At 40.6% G+C, this 23923-nt stretch overlaps 1 protein-coding gene across 1 annotated transcript; it reads right to left on the minus strand.

The window, feature by feature from the left end:
- Positions 1-1017: 1017 nt before the first annotated feature.
- ticrr (TopBP1-interacting, checkpoint, and replication regulator) lies at positions 1018-22940 on the minus strand. The gene is made up of 22 exons (XM_055222552.1): positions 22472-22940; positions 18841-19366; positions 17560-17779; positions 16483-16709; positions 15454-15860; positions 14639-14754; positions 14306-14482; positions 13427-13560; positions 12726-12826; positions 12530-12623; positions 11161-11246; positions 10757-10972; positions 10425-10515; positions 9899-9974; positions 9554-9685; positions 8692-8782; positions 7393-7451; positions 6235-6539; positions 3307-5523; positions 2861-3059; positions 2234-2356; positions 1018-2099 (listed from the first exon to the last, which is right to left on the minus strand). Exons 1-22 carry the CDS (start codon positions 22597-22599, stop codon positions 2005-2007), a joined length of 5820 nt encoding a protein of 1939 aa, XP_055078527.1. The 5' UTR covers positions 22600-22940; the 3' UTR covers positions 1018-2004.
- Positions 22941-23923: the final 983 nt, after the last annotated feature.

Raw genomic sequence — 23923 nt, forward strand, 5'->3', positions numbered from 1 at the left:
CACAAGGTGGAACAGAGCATTTTGAGCTTTATAGATGTAGTGTGAATGTGTGTAGTGTGAAGTTTTCTGACTCTTAACTAATGAAATAAAATATTTTCAAAGAGAAACAAATAACAAAGAGTAAAATATATTATTTTTCCTCAATGACTAAAAAACAAACAAACAACCTTTCCTTTAAAGTTTAGGTTTGTTTACATAACAATAACCAATATGGCAGCAGGTGGCAAAAACAATACTCAAAATTGATCCTTTACACCTCTAGGAAATGTTGACTGCTGCAGTGTTAACTGAGCTTTGTTTTAAGTCTGACCATAAAAACTGACTTATCTCAACTACAACAGGTGAGGTGATTTGTGCTGTTAAACAAGTCTCTCAAATAGCATTACAGTTACAAGCTAGCTAGCATTAGCCAACAGTTTTTCATTAAGTCACTCACCATTTTGTTGAAAATCAAACTCCTAGACAGGATCATGAATGCTCGGAATGATCACAGGCTCCTCAAAATGTGCTCTTTAAATCTCTTAGGATTTTTACTTGTGTTTTCTAATTTTAAAACTTTTTTGGCAGTGTGCATTGCGGCACCAAAACTGCAAAAGCATTTTGCCATAGACATGCATGTAGAACCCCACCAGCGAACACACTGTAAAAGCATCAATAGACTTTTAGGAAGAATTAAACAATAAATATACAAAGCAAAATATGTAAATTAGGCCCAATAAACAAACAAAACACAAAAACATTAAAATCTCCATTAATTTATTTACATTAGTTTGAATTAATATTTACACAAACACAAACAGCTCCTTTTACTAAAACAGTTTGAGAAAACAAAATGAAAATAAATATTTATAATGTAAAGTTTTACTTAAATCTGGAATAAAATCATAGGGAATTATGATTTCAACAGAAAAGATGCAGATCACAGAAAATTTGAATAAAATTAGCTCATTGGAAGACACAGGGATACATCTTAATGCAATACAACTATCATTTATTTAGGAATTATGTTTATATTGGATTAGATTACATTTTATTTAAAGCTGCACTGTGTAACTTTTCCGGTGGAGATTCTGCTACCTGCTCGTTTCCATGGTAATGTTATTGCTTTGCCCTAAATATTCCATAGTATGTCATTAAAGAGGGGGAATTTTACTTCTATGGGGTATTAACAAGGGGTATTTGACTTTTATGGGGTATTAACTGTAAAAAAACAAACATATTTAGATCACCATGTTTCCTTTTATCATTTTGAAAATCCTATATTCGCCAAAAACAATGTATTAACATGTTTTTTATATATTTGTGGAGAATTGTCGTGTGGAAGGATGGATGACGTAGGCTTGTGGGCGGAGCCTTGTACAAGCTCGTACTTCTATTTATAAAGGAGGGTTCAAATAGGGCCAGTACTAAAATACTCAAACATACATGGATGACATCTAAAACCTCCTTTGATGAGGGAACAGCATTAGAACATAGGAGAAAGATAGAAAAAATGATGCCCCCTCTTTAAATATACCTATCTCCATGGAGACAAGCAGGTCACAACGTCAGGCTAAATTACAGGCCAGATCTGCGAGGAGGTGAACCTGCTCATAGTACAAATGCATAAATCAAGGATTAGGGTTTAGCCTTAAAACATATGTAATGGGGATAAATGTAAAATGTTTAAGGCCATACACTGAAACAATCCAGTCAAAGTAATGACATCTGCATGGAGACCCCTCCCTCTCCAGAAAAGTTACATAGTGTGTCTTTATTGTGTTCTCCACTTGGGTCATTTTTATTCTGATTGGGCCCGTTTAAATGCATGTTAAATGTCTTGTTTGTCATGGAGTAATTTTAGATTATTGTTGACAGTGACCTCAGGTGGTGCAACTCCTCTATTTGGGTCACTTAAATATTAGAGGTACCGTGTTCTAAGGCAGCAGTAGTGTATGCCTTTGTTTACTGCTTATATTTAAGAGCAGATTTTAGGATCATTTCAGGCATTTAAAATGTTTTGTTCTAAGGCAGCAGTCTCTTGCGGCTGTAGCTTTGGGTAAAGGAGCGTAGGTTCGATTTTCCAAAAGGAGAAATATCGGGATCGAACGTGGATTCTCCTAGAAAGAAAAGGAAAAAAAAGGGATGTTGTCTTTCTTTTACAAAAAGTAATTCTCCCAAAGCCCCCTCCCTGACCTGTCCTTCTACCCTTATCTTTCCTCTCCCTTTAGCTGTACCTAACCTGTCCCCTCACCTGTCCTGCTGGGGGTCTTCTTAGAGGTGGAGGACGTCTTGAAGAGCAGAGGAGAGTTGGTCAGAGCCAGAATCCCACTGGCTGTGACGGGCTTCCTCTTCCTGGAGCTAGGGGGCGTTGTGCCTGAGGAAAGAGAGGTGACCGTCACTTTGTGTGAAGTGTACCTGCTCACTGAAAGATCCCTTTACCAGAACTGGGCCCTCTTTGCTGTGAGGACAGAATGTCAACCTCTCTTACAGTAGTAAAAAGTTATTTGAAGTACCTTAATCCACATGAAACCCTGTGGGACCAGCAACTGTTTGTCTTGATGTGACGCCACGAAAATAATTTGTTTTATTTTTAGCAACCGTAAAAGGAGTCATTTGAATTATCAAAACTACCCACAGTGTGTCCTGGGTCTTCCCTGGGGTCTCCCTCTTGGTAGGACATGAAGACCTCTCCAGGGAGGTGTCCAGGAGCCATCCGGAACCAGGTCACCTCAGCTGCTCCTCTCCACGTGGAGGAGGAGCAACTCTACTCTGAACTCCTGCTGTGTGACTGAGCTCCTCATCACTAAGATAGCACCCAGCCACTCAACATTGAAACAATTAGTCAGACATCTGCAGTTTACCGCCCCTCTCCTCTCACCTGAGACTCCGCTCCCGAAGTCATCCTCCATTTTGTCATGCCACACGTCGTCCTCCATTTTGTTTAACCACATCAGTCCTCGATCCGGAGACTTCTGCTCCCCGTCTGGGTCCTGCAGCCGACTCACACCCAGCTCACACTCCAGAGCCCCCATGTGGTACTCCTCTGCAATGCACCGCTCCTTCACCCCCTCCTCCACCTGAGAAAAATCATGTTTAGACCATTATGTTAAGTGTTTTCAGTCTTAAAGAGTAGTGCCATTACTTTTATTGTAAATGGCACCTTTCATCACTGCTAATTAAAACTAAACTAGGGCTAAAAGTAGGATCAGGATCTCATTAAATCAATTCTAAACAAGGGCTTAACAGGACCTTAAGCGGGACCTAAACCTGAACCTAAACCAGGGCCTAAACTGGTCTAAATCAGGACTCAACAGTCCTACTCACCTGACCCTCCTCCGCCCTCCTCTCCTTGTCTCCTCCCTCTTGCACTTTGACCCTCTTCTTTCTGGGCCAGCTGTTGAGGTAGTCGGGTGTGAGTTTCCCCGCACTCTGAGGTGACGGTGAAAGGGTGTCGGGCATGGCTACAGGTGAGGTCTGGACACGGGTGGGCGTGTACGACTGACAAATGAACAGCTGTGTACCTGGTTTAGTCCCTTTCGCTGGAGTTCTGTGAGTGCAAACCGAGGGGGACACACAGCCTCCATCTGCTCTGGTCTTCCTCTGCACAACTGGACTTGCCAAATCCGAATCGGCCCGTTTAATTTTCAGTTTCGGTAACCCTGACGACTGCATTTGCATCTCCACTTGGTACGCTAAGCAGTTTTTCTTCTTGCTAACTCCGCGTGGGGTTGAAAATCGAGTCGGGAATTCATTAGCATAGCCCAAACGCTCGGCTGCTTCACGCTGCCGGCGATCTGGAGTTTGTCGAAAACCGTAACTCCTTGCTGGCGTTCCATTGGGATTTTTGGGGGATGAAATATCAGACAAAAAGTCGTTGCCAGTTTTGGAGGGTTTGCGTGAAAAGCTGATGTTCATTTTGAGGCCCTGTGCTTTGACCACAGACGCGTTCACAATGTTGACGCTGTCATCGTCGGTGGAGGCCAACTGCAAACTGGAATCGTTTTGGGAATATTCGGTTTGAATTTCATCTTCCATTTCAGACTTTTTACTAGTTTCTGTGTTGTTTGAAGATGCAACCTCTTTTCTCAAATTTTCTGTGGCATTTGATAAATTCTCAGAGAGTTCACCGTCATTTGATCTAGTCTTGGAGTTTTGACTTTTAACTTTAGGCTTTGTTGATTTTTCGTCCTCAAAATCTTCCACTTTTTGTGTCAAATCTTCAAAAATCTTTTCATTTGACCTGCTTTTTGCTTTTGGTTTTATAACTTTCTGCTTCTCTTGCTCAGAAACCTCAATTTCATCTCCTAACTCCACACTTATGGCATCCTTAAACCGTGATTTAGTCTTTCTTGTTGTCGTTTTTGCTTTTGGAGAAACTTCCACAATCAGATCTGCTTCTTTTTGTTCTACATTTCCTGAATTTTTTGTCTTTTCAGGTATCAAATTCTCACAAATGTCTCGAGTTTTTTGGTTGCAAATACTTTCGTTAGATCTTGATCGCAATTCTCGTCTTGATTTTTGAAAATTCCCATCGTCAGAATCATCCTGTAATTTCAAACCAACATTTAAACTTTCAAAATCTTCGATGGATTGAAAATTGGAATTCTGTCTCGTCAGTCTCCTTTTTCCTTCCCCAATTCCAAAGTTCTGGCCGTTTTTTCTATCTCGTCTTGCTTTGGTTGGAATCCTAATTTCTGGAGAACTTTCCGGTGAAAACTCAACCACAATTTTTGTATTTTGTTGGCAAAATTCACCTTCACGGCATCCGGATCTTGGAGATTTTCTGGCTGGCAAAGACACATCTATTACTCGTACGTTTGGTTGAGGTGGAACAGTTTGGGATGGCGATTTTGAATTTGTAGATGTTCTAGTTGTACACAATGATTTTCCTGGCGACTTTTTTGCAATAATTTCTTGCGATATTCCTACATCTGGATTTTGTTTTTCCGGCGTTTCAAATATCAAACTTTTAGCTGAACGAGTCACAATTTTTAAATTTGGGTTAAATTTGACACTCTTCTTTTGTGAAGGTGGAGTTTCCAATATTTTATCTTCCATTTTTTTGGAATTTTGAGGAGAATTTTCCAAAATTTTCACCAAATTCACTTGACATCCAAAGATGTCCTCTGGCAGTTTATCTGGCGTTTTCAAAATTTCAAGTTTGTGCCCAAATTTATCTGGAGTTTTAAGAACAAACGTCGCAAGTTTTGGAGATTCCAGGACTTTGAATTGTGAGTTTTTGGTCATTTGCGGATTTGGGGACCACGTTACGGTTTTCCTCGGAGTTATGGCATTTTTGACTGGAGTTTTCAGGATACTTTTGAGCGGGCTGTTCTTGTTCTGTGTCTCTGAAACCAGCGCTCGTCTGCAGGGGGATTTGAAAGGGCTCTCTCTGGAGGTGGAGGACTTGAACGGGCTGTTTTGCGTGTTAAAAGCTGGACTGACATTAAATCTCATTCTTGAAGTCGGAGGAGTTTTGGGAGTTGTGTTTCCAAATAAAGTGCGTTGGCCCGGAGACTTGGTGGGAGTTTTATCTGGACTCTGAAACAAAGAAAACAACATACATGACAATAAAATAATATATAAATAAGCATAGATTTCAAGTGCCCCAGTTTGTTGTTTTTTTAAAGAGATATTAACTGTAACACATAACATGATGTATAGATTGCCATGTTGAAATGCTATATTTGCTTAAAAAAAAAAAAAATTCATATGTTTTACAAGTTCCGCTTTTGTTTTTGACGCTGTGAGTCTCCCCTCCCTTTGCTCTCTGTGTCACTCCCCCTTCAGAGCACTATCACAACACAATCAGCGTGCATCCCACTAATGAAACTACACAGCAACTTGACAAACCTAATGTGATGTGCAGTACAGTTTTCTTTCACGTTTTTGCATATTTATGGAGAACTGTCATGCGAGAGCATGGGTGAAATAGGCTTGTGGACGGAGCCTTGTAGAGGCTTGTACTGCCAACTGTAAGGAGGGTTTGAATAGGGCCTGGGAGATCTCGCTAAAATACTCAAACATGCATGGACGATATCTAAAACCAGCCATGAAATAAAACTGAATAAATGCAAAATGGATGAGTGTAGTGCCATCCTGTGGATCATTCCAGCCAAAACAATAACCTCACCATGGAGACAAGCAGACGACGGACCACCAGAAAGGTACATAATGCGCCTTTAATTAATCACAATAAGTGCCTAAATAGAACTTTAAACTCTATAGATTCCTTGTTGATATGATCCTCACCTCAAAGACGCTGGAGGAGGTGGAGAGCCTGGCCCTGCTGCACCTGTTGCTCCTGTTACCCCTGCCCTGCTCCTGTTGGGGTCTGTGAGGGCTCTGAGCCGCCCCAAAGAGCAATCTGATGGGAGACCGAACGGCGCGAACGTTTACTTCAGAGAAAGAGGAGAGGAGAGAGGGGGAGGAAGGCTGAGCGGAGGAGAGGAGAGAGGATGACAAGGCGCGGTCCAGGGCTCGAGAGCGCGGTTGAGAACTGGAGTAAAATGAGTGACGCCTTGAAAACTGCTTCAGGCGAGGACTCCTGCGAAGATCTGAGGACACAAAGAGAGAACAGGAAAGGAGAGAGCGAGAAGGGTGAGAGGGAGAGAGAAGGGAGGAGAGAGAGAACAGGAAAGGAGAGAGGGGTGAGATGGAGAGGGGAGGAGAGAAAGAGGACAGGAAAGGAGAGAGAGGGAAGAGAGCGAGAGAGAAGGAAAGAGAGGGAGCAAGAAAGAAAGGCCAGGGGAGGAGAGAAGAGAAGATGGGGAAGAGGAGAGAAGTGGACAGAGGGAGGGGACAAGGGAAGGAGGAGAGATGAAGAGAATAAAAAAAGGAATTACACACATTTCGAAGTACCACGGTATCATGACTCGTGGGTTGGTCATTTTGAGTACAGCAGAGACAGCTACACATGAAAGACGACTGCATCTAATTTAAAGAAGTATCATAATCTGACAATCAAAACATGCTCTTCGTAAAGGGATAAACTCCCCAGTAACATGTTATTTATATTTAGGGATGGGCCGATACCGATTTTTGATCTGCTGCTGTGACTTATGATCGATTACTACAGATAGTATGAACTTTAAATGCTAAATATCAGTAAGGCCCACACATTGATCTTAAGTTAAAGTAACCATCACAAATTCACTTCACACTTTTGTAAAAATAGTAACACAAACAGTATTTATCTAGGATTTAAAATAATTTGTTACAGGTTTGTGTAAACATGCAGCCACATAACACTCTTCTATTTTGATTTTTACTCAGTCTGTTCAAAAAGGGCAAAGAGGCTAGGGCAGCACAATAAAAATGTAAGCATCGGGTATAGATTTCTGCCGAGACAGACATCGAACAGTATCGATATAGGCTGATGCTGGGGCAGATATATACTCATCCCTGTACCTTCAGTGGGTTTGACCGGAGACTCCTCCACGATGCACTCCTCTGAGAGGTTTGACCTCCTGCAACAGAAGAACCATAGTATTTTAAATTAGTATTAAACAGTTCTCACTACCACACCATCCTGTCAGTGCAGTTTGAAGGTCCTATATTACACTAAAATGACTCTTGCGAGCTTTAAGCCATGTTATAATGTTGTTACCTCCTCAAAAACAAACCTGGTGTTGTTTTGTTTTATTCACACACGTATGAGTAACCCTTTAAGTATTAGTCTGTCTACATCTTCAAAACTTAAAATTCAGTTCAGTAGATCGGCAATTCCTGGGCTGAAAAGATTCAAATGATTCTAGTGAAGGTATATAGATTTCAAAAGCACAGTGAAGCACTTCCTGTATTACCACAATTAATCGTTCATGGCATTTTTTAATAATCAAGATCATTGCACACAATTATAATCGCCTTTACGGCACCAGACTGCCTCATGTTTCCAGTTTCAATACAATGTTTAGATGTTAGTTCTGGGTCCACAAGGGGCCCTCTATCATAGAAATGGAACTTATTCACTTCTGTGCCTATTCTGAATTGGGGATAGTTCTTCATCAGCCAGTCACCATCATGGCTAGTGGGCAGGTAGTGGATCTGGAGCCCGATAACATATCCTCCACTCAAGAAGATGAAGTCTGATGTGTGGAATTATTATAGATTTGAAAAACAAAACCAAGATGAGCCACCAATCTGCAGAGACTGCAGAAAAAAAAGATATGGCTCCAAGGGCAAACACGAGCAACTTACATGAACATTTACGACACAACCATCCTGCATTATCTGACAAACATGAGCTGAATATATCCATTGTAAGTAACATACCATGTGAAATAAACTATTGAATGTAGTTTGTGTTTGGATTTGTATGAATCCGTGTTTGTGTCGACTTGGTTATCACTAGTTTAGCCCTAGCTGAACAGCATTTTGCACAGCTGATTGCACAGCTTGCTAGCAGCGGTGCATGGTTTTACAACAACCATGAATTAATCTGAATACTGTACCTATAATCTCCTAGGACCTGGCGTCAACATATTTTGGGTTGTCTAGCCCACAATATTTTTTTTTTCTCTACAAGGTCCTGGTGTCCACATGTGAGGACATTATACTGCTTTGGTTTAATGATTGTGATAATATCGTTAATCATAATTATTTTGGTCACAATAATCGTGAATCTAAAGTTTTAACATCGTCCTATCCCTAGTGCTGGAGTACATTTATTATTCTATGACAAAGTCCACATAATTCAATAATGTTTACCGTCCCAGCCTCTGTCTGAGCAGGAGGCGGCTGGACACTTGCTTGTGCAGTGGAGTCTCACACACTTTCTTGGTCAGCAGTTTGTGGTGAACTGAAATAGGGACAAGGGTTCAAGGAGTTATTATGGTCTCATTTAAAGCTCAGTTAATAAGATTTGTGCACAGCAGTGTTAGGCCTGTCATGACAATCACTATATTGACAAATGGTTCAGTATATGAAAGATGGAACAATAATTTTTGGGGTCAATATGCATCATGGTATGGGTTATTTTGGGTTATTTTTTGACTATATGATCAGATTTAAGCTGTAAAAGTTTGTGTCTTTAATGAGTCATACAAGTGTTTTATTCAAACTCCTAAAGTGTTTCATTCTGTTTATTTATTGCAGCTCATGATTTTTAATAGCATTGTAGATTTAGAATAGTTTTTGTTTTTTAAAACTGCTTTAGGGTTTTGAGGTCAGTGGCATAAATTAATTTCAATATTACTGTTTATAGTCTATATTTTGTTCAGCGACATAACAAAATTCAAAATGTGTGATTGTGACAGGCCCAAGTATGCTCCTATAGAAACACAGATTACTCCCTAAATACACCAAAGCAGAACTGATGTAGAAAGAATCAACAGCAATGTAAAGTGAATCCAGATCATCCAGATTAAGTTGGAATTCCAAGTGTCTCCATGCTTTTTAGCAAAGACACAACTTTTTAATTTTAAAACCTAAAAAAGTATATGTGAGCAATAAAAAACAGTTTGGGGATTAAATGGTAAATAAAAAAATATGTTTTTAAATCATTCAACAGCACACACATTAACCGGAGTGGAAACAGAACTACCAACCCCAAGTATGAAATGTTTTTTACCATCAGATTCAGAGGAGCGTTTGCGTTTGAGCCCCTCTACCGCTGACACGCTCCGACTGCGAGGAAGTTTAATTCTCTTTGAGGAAGATGTCGTTTCCTCATTAAACAGGTTTCTGCGCACTTTGGTCACCTCTGAAAGAAAACAAAACAGACCAAATGATTACACTTCAACCCACTTCAGAGTGACCCCATGACACATTTGACCCATAAGACCCCCTGTGATGATGCGTTCAACCCACAAGACCCTCTCTGATGACGAGTTTCTCCCTTAAGACCCTCGGGCAACCCTCTGTTCAGACATTTCACACATTTGACCCACTCTCTGAACAGACATTGGACACTGACCCTGAGCAGCCTGTGGTTTGGGAGGTTCTGGTTCTGGAGCAGGTTTCACTGGAGCCGCACTGGGTCTGGACTTTGTCTGATCACAAACACAGAGGTATGTTTTAATAACAGTAAATACATATAACATGAACAAATGAAGGGCCAGATTTACGGTTTGTGGGGGTGTAAAACAGATAGATGGCAACAAGGCGCCAAAAGCAGGTGCAGTTTTGATTTGTCTCTGTGAAATGAGGCATCAGCTCATGGACTCCAATGAATTTACCAACGTGCAAAACTTGAGACAGAGAAAATTCAAATCACCTCCTTTAGAGGGCGCTGTCTGGTGTGTTAGTACTGTATGTATTCCTTGACGGGTTTTCATAAATCTGGCAGTAGAAGAATTGACACACAAAAACCCAGGCAACAGTATAATTCCTATATCTCTCACAGTGGCCGCTCTCCACTTGTGTTTTCAGACAGTAAACACATGTAAACACATTTTAAAAACAGTATACTCCTGTTTAAATCTTGTATAACTCCTTCTCACCATGGCTCCTCCTCTCCTCTTGGGCAGCTGCACTTCGATCTGTCTCTGGGAGCTCTCGGTCACACTGCGATGGCGAGTCAACATCCCACTTCTGAAATGAGTCAAAATCATGTCCTGGTCAGGAACTCACTGATACCGATAATATTGAATATCAGTGAAGATACTTGGTTGACATCTGTAATGATTATATTCCTCTCCTCCTCCCCTTCTCTCCTTTTCGCTCATTGGCTCCCTCCCTCCCACTCTCCCTCTTTCTCTCCCTCCCACTCTCTGCGCCCCTCCCCGCTCTGTCTCCCTCCCTCCTTTCCTCTGTTTTCTTCCTCCCACCCTACCTCCTCTTTGCAGCAGACCGCTCCCTCAGATCCTGCAGCTCCTCTCCTCTCTCTGTAGGAGGTGCACTAGTCTCAAGTTGTTCTGATGGAGAATCTTTGGTCACCGACTCATCACTGAAGAAGTCAGAGGGCAGGACAGCCGCTAAGCATTCTGGGAGCTGAGTGCCCAAAGAGTGGTACACATCGGCCAGAACGCACGGGATCGAGGACAGAAAACTGGAACAAAAACACAGGATTTCTAATTGTATTTAGTATGTGTGGAATCATAATCGAGTTTGGAAGTCACCCTTTTCTTCTTTTGGCCCATATAAATCCTTATCTTCTAAACAACATGATTAATCGACCAAAAGAGTAAAGGTATACAACTCCAGTGACGCGACTGGTGTAAAGTTTAAATATCTCACTGAGGAATGAGGATGTCTTCTTGGAGGAACTGGGTCAGAAACACTGGGTCTTTGGTCAAAGAGATGATCCTCAGCATCTCAGCCACCTGAAACAAAACAGGAACCAAAAGTCAATATCTATGAACTGTAACAATATTTTTATGAGAGCAAAGCATAGGTGGTTTAGTTTGGGTAAAGAGGGGGTATTACGCTTCTCTGGAGTATTAAAGAGGGGGTATTTCACTTCTATGGGGTATTAACTGCTAAAACATAACATATTTAAATCACCATGTTTCCTTTTATCATTTTGAAAATAATACACCATAAATTTTGGACTATAAGCTGCTACATTTTTCCCCACACATTGAACCCTGCAGCCTATACAACGGTGCAACCAATTTATATTTTTTTACTGGCTAACGGCCACTAGGGGGCACTCTCTAGCAGTAAACGCAAAAGGGAGACGGATGTAGAGAAAGACTATGCCTGAAGAATACAGTAGTTTGATTTTGAACTATCATTTTGTACATCATGCACACACCCTCATCATGGAAAATACACAAAGAAATGCAAATGATGCAGTTTTTGAAGGCAATGGATCTGACAAGAAGGAAATAGAGACGATGCAAGGAAGTTTCGCTTTAATGAATCGATGGTGCGACGTAAGAGGAAGACGACAAAAGCTTTCAGAGGAAATAAAAGTAGATGGTCCCTGTTGGTGCCGTTTTACCTTCTAATCATGCAGGTATGTTCATCCTGTGTTGATGGCATGTTCGTGCTATACTTTTGATTTTTAGGCACAGTTTGAAAAAAGTGCATCTTAAAACTCATGTATGCATCTATGTATTTGTAACATGTGGCTTCTATATGTACAAAATTCATTTTATTTCAAAATTTAGCTGGTGCAGCCTATATTCAGGTGCGCTAAATAGTTCAAAATTTACGGTATTCACCCAAAACAATGTATTGTAACATGTTTTAAGTTTCACTTTCGTTTTTGATTCTCCGAGTCCCCCTTCGCTTTGCTTTCTGTGCCAACTCAAGCCCCTTCAGAACACCATCACTAAACGATCAGCGTGCATCCCATTAATAAAAGTACTGCACATCAGGTTTGTGAAGTTACTGTGAACAGTTTCGGATCATATTTTTGTATATTTATGGAAAACTATAGTGTGGGTGGGGATGATGTAGGCTTGTGGGAGGGCTTGTACTACTAACCGTAAAGAGGGTGCGAACAAGCCTCGAGAAAGCTCACTAGATTACTGAAACATGTATGGATGACACCTAAAACCTCTGCAGGCATGTTTTTGATGAGGTAACAGCATTAGAACATAGGAAAAAGATACCAAAAAAGTCTATTAGGCATAAAAGCGCCTCTTTAAAGTTGTACCTCTTCAGCCGTTTGCTCTGTGTCCACAGACTCAGACTTTAAAGAAGAAACGAGTTGACAGATCTCCAGTCTCAGGAAACACTGCAGCTGACACCTGAAACAAACCAGGAGATGGGACACTTATAGACCCGAGTATCTAAATAAATGTGGGACCATCTCAATAATGACAAACGTGAATGATCTCAACATGACTTACTCCCTGATCTTATCATCTGAGTCTGAGGTAGAGCTGTACTGCAGACGGAGGCTCTTACTGCTCTTCAACAGGTGAGACTGCAGCAGCTCCACCTGCTTTAACTGAAACAGAGGATCACATTAGGAACATGCACAAACTGTATAAAGAAGTGGACTAAGTGAGTGTGATGTCACCCACAGCGTTTGACTCCAGTCAAATGAAGCTCATCAATGCTAGCAACAATGTCAATCAAGTGTTGCTAATGCTAGCGGAAGCGACCTCAGGAAAAAAAGGTGCCTGACTTGTCTGTTGTTATCGTTCATATGTTGATGTACAGATACAATAGCGAAACAAAAATACCAGGATCATTAATACGAACATTTTAAGATAAAAATGACAAGTTTAATAGCAGTATTTACAGAGAGGGGGATGACAATTTTTTAATAGAGAGTGAATTGGAGCCGGAGGTGCGCCCATGATCACTTCCTATTTGGAACTCGACGGCTAGCAGGTTAACTATGTCCATTTATACTGACAGTCTATATGTGTAACTGATATGCATGGGACCCTATTCGTCATGATGGGTTAGAATCATTTGTCAGTCTGCCCCAGGGCATGTGAGGCTTTCCACCATCGAATGTAGAGTGAATGAAAATGAAACTTTGAGTTATTAGTAGTAGTAGCATTTGTAGTAGTAGTAGTAGTAGTAGTAGTAAACTAACCTCAGAGTCTTTTCCTGCATAAACCTTCAGAGCCGACAGCAGCAGCTGGAGTCCAGAGCTCAGACTCTGATGTGACACAGTTTTAGTGTAATTCTCCTTCAAATACTGCACCAGCTCAGACTCACATGAGAACCCTGAGGACACACAGTCACAGCACTTTACATCAAGGAACCACTCACCCATTCACACACACATTCATACACCAGTATACACAGACACTGAGGGCGAGGTGGGTTAAGTGTCTTGCCCAAGAACACACAGACAGCATTCACCTGTTGGAACAGGAACTGCACCACCAACCTGCAGGTCAGTGGATCCCAGTGATGCAGAGAGCAGGATTTAAGCCACCAACCTTAGGATTAGTGGACAAACACCAACTGAGTTACTGTCACCACCATGAACAAGTACAAAGGGAGATAAGACATGAGCCTGGTCCTGGCCAGGAATACAAGCTCCAGATCTTGAAGAATTCTGGGAATTGAACCTGCGACCTTCTTGCTGTGAGTCTCACGACTATGTTACCTACAGCACCTTCTATTGAACATCTGCTTTTAGCTTCTATGAACATTCAGTGTAAATAGAGGCCTGTCATGAAAACAGAGAGAGACACTGAGATAAACGATAATACCAAAACTACTTTATGCCTCTGATAATAATGTAAAAAAAATGTAATCCCAGAAAAACATTTTAAATGGACAGGATCATTACAAAGCCCGAGTTGCAACAACATTAGTTATTCAACTCTCTACAGCTCAAATCTAATTGCATTACAAAAAAATAAATAAATAAAATATCCCCACTTTTATAAAGACATACTGAGCGATAAGTTGATATAGTGATTAGGGTGACAGGTCTAGGTGTAACCACAGTTGAACTCACTGATGTTGTGGTCTTTGGCCTTGTCTCCAGCTTTCCTCTTGGGTTTCTCGGCTCCGTTCGGCTCAGAATCCGACTGCGTTTTTTGAGCTTTGACATTTAATCGAGCCACGTTTAACATCTGTAAAGATCTGCTCATGGTTTTCATCTTCTGCTTCACCGGGGTCCTCTGAGCGCCACCTACAGGACACACGCAGAACATCAGCCAGTCAAATGGAACAAGCGCAAAACAGGACACTTAACTATTTTTACATATAATATTGATGGGAAAATACATAAACCTTTAATATGTTAATACTTTTATGCTATATTCCTTATATAAAGTCTCAGTCTCACGTTTGTGTCCCTTCTTGTTCCCGGTGCTGCTCTGGTACAGCACACTAAGGTCAGACATAAACTCCTGCTCCTCATCACACCCCCCAGAGGCCTCCTCAGGAACTGCATGAAGCAACCTGCAACACACAAATACACATTTGCGTCATTGTGCAAGAGGTTCAATGCAGCAGAACACTGAAAAATCATCTTCCCAAACTCAGATCCTTCTGTGTGGGATCATTGGATCTGTCCGTAGAGCTCATTCCAGACCTTCAGCACTATAATGTTTTAATGTTACCAATTCTCCTGGAGTCACTGAATCTATTAACTGCACCACAGGCTCTTACATGCTTTAATGATGGAAGACTACATACTGTCTTGGTCAGTTCTTTACTTTATTGGATATCAGAGCCTGTGTTCCTCTAGCAGAAATGAGTGTTTTGGGCTTTACTATGGATTTTGAAAGATAAATATTGGCATCGGCCACAGAAGCAGGTTAAATATCAGTATCGGCTAAAAAGAAATAAATGAATACCGGTAAATTAAAAATCCATATTGACCCATCTCTACTTTTTTTGATCAGTGGGGGCAATCAGTGACATTATTACAAAAAAATAGTATTAAATAAAATTATTCAAATATGGATCGCTTGAGTATAAACACAGGGGAAACACTGGATACCTGTCTATTGTAAATTTGGAAATTTGCGAGAGGTTTGGAGGGTGTGTCTTAGAGAAAAGTATAAACTTTTTAGATTTTTAGGTTTAAAAAATTTGTTTGAATTGTATTAAATGTGATCTGTAATTCCTAAGTTAAATCCATAATGTGTGTGATACCTGATGTTCTCCATGAGGTTGGCACTGACTCCACTGTAGTCGCTCTGGGGAAACCAGCTCTTAGCACAACCTGCTCTGGACCAGGTCTGACTGAGCTCCTGCAGCGCCCACTCTGGAATCAGGATCTGTCCAGGGAGCACAGGGACTGGGGCCTGTCCCGGGATCTCCTCCTCTTCCTCGTCTCGCTTCATGATGTCATAGACTACGCCCAGCACACTGCTGACCACCTCGGGCAGCTCAGGGCCCTCAGGAGTAGAGAGAGGGCTGTAGGAGAGGGCTCTGTCCTCCAGGGGGCAGTCTCCAGGGTGTGAGGGGTGTGGAGAGGGGAGAGAGAGGAGGGCAGAGGAGAGAGAGAGAGGGGACAGGAGGGCTGCGCGGACAAGGCCATCTTCCCAAAGCTCAGCGCACTGTAACAGAGAGAGACAGAGAGACCGAGAGACAGAGAGCGAAGGAAGGAAGGAAAGAAAGAGCAAAGGAAGGAAGGAAAAAAGAGAGAGCGAAGGAAGGAAGGAAAAAAGAGAGAGCGAAGGAAGGAAAGAGAGAGCAAATGAAGGAAAGAGAGAGCGAAGGAAGGAAGGAAGGAAAGAGAGAGCGAAGGAAAGAAAGAGCGAAAGAAAGAAAGAGAGAAAGAGAGAGAGAGAACTGCTATGAATAAGGCTTATAATAAATAATTTCAAGTTTGTTAGAAAACTGTGGCGTCCAGTGGGAGCTGACGTCACTATAAACACCATCACAACAAAGCGCCACATGCTGTTGCCCTACGGATAGTGGCAAATCACACTTTTTTCATTTGTACCAAAATGACTATGCGACACTGCCGAATCCTGTAAGTATCACCAATTAAGAAAATAAGACTAAAGAAGGAAGTGCATATGTCACAGTGGGCATGTACCGGTGGAGGTGAAAATGGGGGCAGATCAGAAAAATGGTGTCTTGAAAATAAGCGATTCAAGATTACTCAAATGAAGGAAACATGGTTAAAAGCTACAAAAGTCTATGTCTTCTTTAAGGTCTTGTTTTGAGTCTCACCATTTTTAAGTTTTTTCCCTTCAGCTCCTTTAGAATCTCTCTGAACCAGTCCTGGTCTGAACTGTGGACCACATAGACCTCAGAGCCAGACTTAAACAGGTCTTGGGTCTGCTCTAGGCTAAGGTCCCAGATAACTGCTTTCAGTCGGACCTCAGCAGAAGAAGAGAGAGGCCTCTGAGAGCTGCTCGCGGGCTCCACCTGCAGGCTGCATCGCTCCACTGCACCTTCTGGGGGAAAAACATGACTTAATCCCAACCCGACATTAGCATATAGCATGATACACGTTCTTAAAAATTCATCAAGATCCTATATTACACAAAGCCATGTTATAATGTTATTACCTCCTCAAAAACATACCTGGAGTTGTGTTTTGTTTCATTCTCACATTTGAGTAACCCTTTCTCATTACTTTAGTCTGTCTACATCTCCAACTCTCAAGATGCTGTTCCATCTTGTGATGTCATGCAGTGGTAGTTTCCAAGTGTGTTAAACATATGTGAATGAAACAAAACACAACTCCCACTGTTGTTTCTGCATCACAAACAGAGCTGAACAGATCAGAGAATAAACCTTTCATTTTATTCACACATTATTTCTATTCCATATACAGCAAAATAAATAGGCCAAAAGTCAAATCTATTTATAATACACTGATACCACTACCACTCTAATCTGTGTATATGTAAATGTTTTAATTTTACCTAGAATGTCCCACAGTATTGTACTAAACTCATTAATCTCCATGAAAACAAGCAGGTTTCCATAGAGGACATCAATTATAAAGAATATTAATGTCAGAGCATCAGGAAGTGTGTGTGAGTATGATAATTGTCATTTGCTTTACTGTGACAGCATAACTCCTCTTTGGTCTTTGAAGGTTATGAAAAGCGCTTATAAACTCATCGTGGTGAAAAATTAGGATGTTCTAAAGGCATAAAGGTAAGTGAGGAATAACTTTAGGCCACTCCAAAATGTTTAAAATGAACTAGTTCTGTTTTTCATGTTTTTAATACAGAAAAAAAATCAGGTACATAGACTTTAAATGTGCACATGTGTACGTTTGTGTCTAGTCCTCACCTTGTTCCCAGATGAGTGTGGCTCGTGTGAGGGGAAAGCAGACCCTGTAGCTAGGTTCAGAGCAGAGCAAAAAACCCCAAACTGCAGAGAACCAAGAGCTGAGGTCAGAGCCAGAGTCTATGAGCTCTAACAGGGAGGAGAGAGGGAGCAGTCTGCCCCCTAGAGGACACAAGAGCTGGGTCAGTATGTCTGCTCCACTGTGGTCCACACATGACAAGACCTAAAGAGAAACAGAGGCCACAAATAAAGAGACCAGTGGATTCCAAACACATAAACATTAGAAGAAACACACTTGTTCATTTCTGTCATTTGCAAAGTCCATGTCCTAAATTCTCAAACTGAACAATAATGGATATATATAGATTTATTAAAAATAGATTCCGTTCATAAGTGAGTCAATACTTTAAACCTGTCCAGCCGGCCTTACATGACAATCACTCAACTCATCAATAAATATATGAAAAAAATCTACTTTTTCTTTATACTAGGAGAGAACTTTTTATTATTTTTCTTTCTAGTTTTAGATTTGAGCTGTAGAGGGATGAAAAAATAACTTCTATGACTCAATATAGAAACAAATACTAAAGTGTTTCCTTCTGCTGTTTATTTATTGTAGCTCATGTTATGATTAAAAATGGCAAGAACAGATTGGTCAGGTTGGCCAATGGTGTGTCGGCCTTAAATCTCCAGCACAGGCCGATATGTTATTTTGGCTGATCTGCGGCCTGAAGAGAACACATAGATCTTCATTTTCTACATCAATATCTCACTCTTCAAAATTAACATGTGAAAGAAGAGTGAAATATGAACTGCCTAGAACAGTCTGAAATAAGAACAAAGTTTACTAAAAAAACAGTTCAGATTTTTTATTTAAGAGTTTACTAAACATTTTAAAACATTGTTTCTGGTTTGGCAATTTTTTTGTTTTCAAATTATACTTCCTGGTTGGAAGTCATGACATCACACTAGGGAAATTCAGCTGTTGCAATCATGTGGTACACTGGGTAAAAACTCCTCTAATGTCACAGAGATTCTTATTTGGTAAATAAAGATATAAGGATTTTGTTGGAATTATGTTTAAAGTGACAGAAACTTTTGGACAGAATTCTCCCAGTGTGACACCATCAGTGTGGTAGTCTCTAAAATAGAACTTTCAACTTCCTGTCAACATATTTTTCAACTTTTCTTCACAAAATACTTATTAACTTATTACTTATTACACAATAACTTATTTTTACAGTAGGTTTTACTCATCAGATTAATTCAAAATGAGGGAATCACCTGTTTATGTGCAGCTGTGTCCATCCAGTGCAGTGTGACCCGCTTCTGCCCGATCATCTCCTGTAGACTCCGAGACAGCACCTTCTCGCACAGATCTACAGCGCCCCCTGCTGCTGGAGACAGGTACTGCTCCATCTGAGCCCGGGAACGCGGGCACTCGGACACCACAAATAAAAGGTTCCTCCCATCTCCAGACCCATCCTCCAAGTGAGAGGCTGAGCTGCGGCTGTCTTTACCCACCCGCCTGGCTCTGATGCTGGGCTTAGTGGGGGAGGTGATGTCGGGCTGGTCCCACTGAAAGTCCAGCAGAGTTTCTTTCACAGCGTTTTGGACACACACCGCCGGGCTGCTCAGGGTTTTTCTCTGAGACGGCAGCTCAAACTTAGACTCAAACTCCATCTCAAAGTCCTCAAACGCTTTGTGTCGCAGCTCCTTAAAGTCTGAACCTCTTGAGATGAGACCAGATCTGCGACTGGACCGGGAGCCAAAGAACTTATAGCCCCAGCGTACTTTGTCAAACCCATATCTGCAAGAAAAACAGAGTATTGATCAAGAAGAATGTTTTAACTTTCAATCAATAAAAGGCAAGTTCAGTAATACATTCACACATGTTTAACATAAAAATCTTCTCTCACACTGAAAACACTCTGATCATACAGTCATACAGTCTGGTCATACAGGAAATGATTCACTGCGTTTTTAAACTTCACACACCTTCTCTAGAATCATTTGGGTGATTTCAGACCTGTCAATCTCTACTGAAGTAAAGGTAAGAGGAGCCGTTAACTTGAAAACTACAGCTTCATGACATCGCAAGGTGGAACAGAGCATTTTGAGCTTTGGAGATGTAGACAGACTAATAATAAAGAGTTACTCAAATGTGTGAATTAAACAAAACACGACTCCAGGTCTGTTTTGTGGCGGTAACATTATAGCATGGTTTAAGAATATGTTTTGTGTAATATAGGACATTTTAACTTTGCCAACTGACAAAGGGAGATGCACTGTGATCCTGAACTCAGCTGATTATGAGGTTAAGGTAAACAGCCTCCTCAATGACACCGCCACCTATGAATTACTGAAACGAGACCCTACTAGTGGGTACAAGAAGAAAATCATAGACCGCTTTCAGAAGCTGGAGAAGGAAGAAATCATTGATAGATAGCTCTATTACAGACTCTATCCTGGTGACACAAATCAGTGCATTTATGGACTCCCAAAAATCCACAAAGAAGGAGTATCCCTCAGACCCATTGTATGAAGCACAGACTCCATCACAGATAATGTGGCCAAACATCTGAAGACCATCCTGGCTCCGCTGGTTGCCAACAGAGAGCACCACATCGAAAACACAGCAGAATTTGTGAGCAAAGTCAAGAATCTCAAATTTTATTCAGCTGAGACCATGGTTTCATTAAATGTGACCTCTCTTTTCACTTGTATGCCTACATCAGTAGTGGTGGAGGCAGCAAAGAGGAGGCTACTGCAGGATACTAAACTAAAAGAGAGAACTAAACTGTCACCTGAACAAATCTGCAAACTGCTGGACATGTGTTTAAATACCACATATTTACAGTTTAGAGGAAACTTCTATAAGCAAATCCACAGCTGTGCCAGGGGCTCACCAGTCTCTCCTATTATGGCTAACTTACCCTTTACCACACATATTGATGCTGTGGATCCAAACATAAAGTTCACACAGGAAGAGGTCAAGTAGAACAAACTGGCCATCTTAGATTGTGCAGTAACTATAGGAGAAGACCAGGAACTCCAGGTAGAAGTCTTCAGGACACACACATTGACCAATATCTGCTGTTTGATTCACACCATCCACTGCAGCACAAACTCTGATTTATTTATGCACTACAGCACAGGGCTCAAGTGGTGCCCACAAACATAAAGGGATAAGTGAAGGAGGAACAACACATGGCAAAAGCCCTCTCTGCATGTGGATATCAAAAAAGGGGCTTATATAGATCTAAGAGAGCTAAAAAACAGGACAACAGTGAATCTGAACTGAGACAAAAAGGTGTCTGTGTAACCCCTCAGTCGTCCAGGGCTGATCCACAGCAAAAGCTGAAGTTAAATCTATCAACTGGACAAAATGTTGTAGGAGTGAAGACTCAAACTGGAGACAATAGCTGTTTACAGTTTCAGTGTAGGTAGCCCCTCCCTACAGTTAGATATAAGGCAGTGCCCACCAGCAATCTGACCAGAACTGAAGAAGCGGCTTGGATGAGCAGCGAAACGTCTTCACTCCTACAACGTTTTGCCCAGTTGATAGATTTACCTTCGTCTTTTACTATTGAAGGAAAGGTGTCGGGCTGAAAAGCTTCAGAGGATTATCAGACAGTAAGAAATTCCGGTCTGTTTCAAACCTACAAACACTTTAAGACAGAAACTCGTTCACCCAACAGACAAAACCAAGCCATAAACAAAGCAATGTGGTCTACTCCATTCAGTGCAGTGAAGAGTGAAGAGTTACATTGGAAAAACTAAACAACCACTTCAATCTACAACTCCATCCTCAGACCCAAAGCAAACAAAGAACAACAGAGCTAGCCAGGATGCCAATAGGTGTGAAAAACACCCTTTAAGAGTTGTATGAATATGATAAGTAGGTCTCAGCCACGTGCACACTTAGTGTAGCTCAATAGACCTAGCCTACATAGAGAGACTGTAAACAAAAGCTGTTTCCAGTTTCAGTGTAGCTAGCTCCTTCCTTAAGATAGATATAAGGCAGTGTCCACCAGTAATCTGACCTAGAACTGAAGAAGCAGATTGGATCAGCAGCGAAACGTCTTCACTCTAAAACTTTTTGTCCAGTTGACAGATTTTACTTTTGACTTTTACTATGGATCACACCTGGACAACGAGGGATTACACAGATGTCTTAAGCCACACTGTTGAACTTGCCAGACAAAGCAATAACATCTCCATGGAGACAAGCAAGTGGCTAACCTTCAACCAGAAAAGTTACATAGTACACCTTTAATCAATAAAAGGCTATAGATCAAAACAATACAATTTTGCTGAAAACTTTGTTGGATGTCACAAGCACACACATCACACTGGTGCAAGAACTAGACTGGTTTAATACATTTAAAGCCCACCACAAAATTTCTAAAAACTTACCCTCTCTAGTATGTCTTCATAACACACACAAAAAACATGAGGTTTTTTTTTTTTTTAACAAAACAACAAGAATGTCTGGCATTTTTCAAGAGTCTTAGAGAAAACAGTAAGTAGTAAGAATGTAACTATAGAGTCCCTTGTTGACAAAACAACATACAAACATATTTACATTCCAGTTTCTACAGGAAAAATATGTCAGATGCAAATAGTATTAGACATATAGACTAGATGGACCATTTTATTTCTTAGCGTTATCTAACAGTTTAACACAGATTATGTGATGTTTTTAAATGGGTTGCAGGAGTAGTCCTAATTGTAATGCATAAATGTGTCCCTTTAAATCTATTTGAATTACCAAACACTAAACTAATAGATACGTCTAATTGATAACAAAAATAACTTCTCTTCCACGACTAATACATGTAAATCAGACAAATGTTAGAACGTAGACAAAATAATTCCCAGACATTCCAGAGCTTCTGCCTCGTGGTTTTACCTGTATCCCAGATGCAGTAGGATCTGCAGCATTCCTCTCTTTAAAACGCCATTTCTCTGCATCAGCTCCTCTTTGGTCTGCTCCCCATAGTCCACGTCCACTACGAACACCAGGTTATGCAGAGCCATGTTTAAATCCACGGGCAGGACGAGTTTTACATCTGAAAGCAGTGAAATTCCACGACTAAACAGATCAGCCAAGGCACCTGCTGCTGCATGTACAGTAACCAGGCCGCTAACACAGAGAAAGCCACTTATACCTGCTTTAAAGTTACGAAAAACTATAATTTAATCTAGCTACGCGCATCAAAACGCACTTATGTCTTTAAAGCTCACATTTCGGAAACTCTTTAACCCCGCTACGACTCCAAACTAGACAAAATCGCTTTATTTTTTGCATAAAATAATTTTGTCCTAACTACACTCTCTCCACGGACGCCATTTTCTCTTCTCTTAACACTTCGCGCTTCTTGGCCAATGTCCCGCCTCTGCGCTGTGATTGGCTCCACACGTCCAAAACAAAAGCGTGATTGGTGGAGAATAGAAGGCTGGAGGTTAAATACTAACTTTCTATTGGTTGAGAGAGCTGTCAGTCCAAACTACGCTAATTGTAAATATGGCAGCGGAGGAGGAGCAAATTGACGAGATTTAAACTTTTAAAAACTCAAAATGCATCAACTTTAGTGTAAGGCTTGTTTGAGATTAAGAGGGTGACCATTTATGAAATAGTATCTAGATTAAAACAAAGAAATAATACGCGGATATAGGTTAGAATTTCTCTTATAAAAGTGTAGATTCCAGACTAATTTACCAGTATGGCAGATTTGTAACAATACTACTCTATTTATTAACCTATTTGTTGGATAGTAAAGTGATTAACATACTCCAAATGTAATTAAATATTTCCTGCTTAGATATAATGAAGCATTTAAAAAACAAAAGAGAGCTGTAATGTCATGTCATGGCAAAATAGAAAAAAGTAGTCATAAGAAAGTAGAAGTCAAACTGAGTAAGAGAATAGGACCATTTATTTTGAAATGAAAGGGGAAGTGTCAAAAGTAAACAGTTGCCAAGTAATATAAGAAAGTAGATATTCATTTTGATTTACACTTAGACTACTTTATTTGCACTGGTGGAAGGTAACAATGTACAAGTAATAATACTGTACTTAAGGAAAAATTTTTAGGTATCTGCTTTACTTAAGTAGATTTTATAGTGGATACTTTTTACTTCACTACATTAGAGAGGAGGTATCTGTACTTTCTACTCCACTACATTTTTTAACTGGACTGAAAAGTAAAAAGTACTTTTCGTATGATTAGAGAGGATATTTTTACCATGTTTGTGGTCTTATCCTGACTAAAATTTTCAAGTTCAAGCTTTGGCTTTGAGTAAACAAAAATAAATACACAAAATTTATTAGAAAAATCAAGACATTGATTTGTGTTGTTAC

This window comes from Periophthalmus magnuspinnatus, chromosome 6 (genome assembly GCF_009829125.3).
Source record: "Periophthalmus magnuspinnatus isolate fPerMag1 chromosome 6, fPerMag1.2.pri, whole genome shotgun sequence".
NCBI lineage: Eukaryota > Metazoa > Chordata > Actinopteri > Gobiiformes > Gobiidae > Periophthalmus > Periophthalmus magnuspinnatus.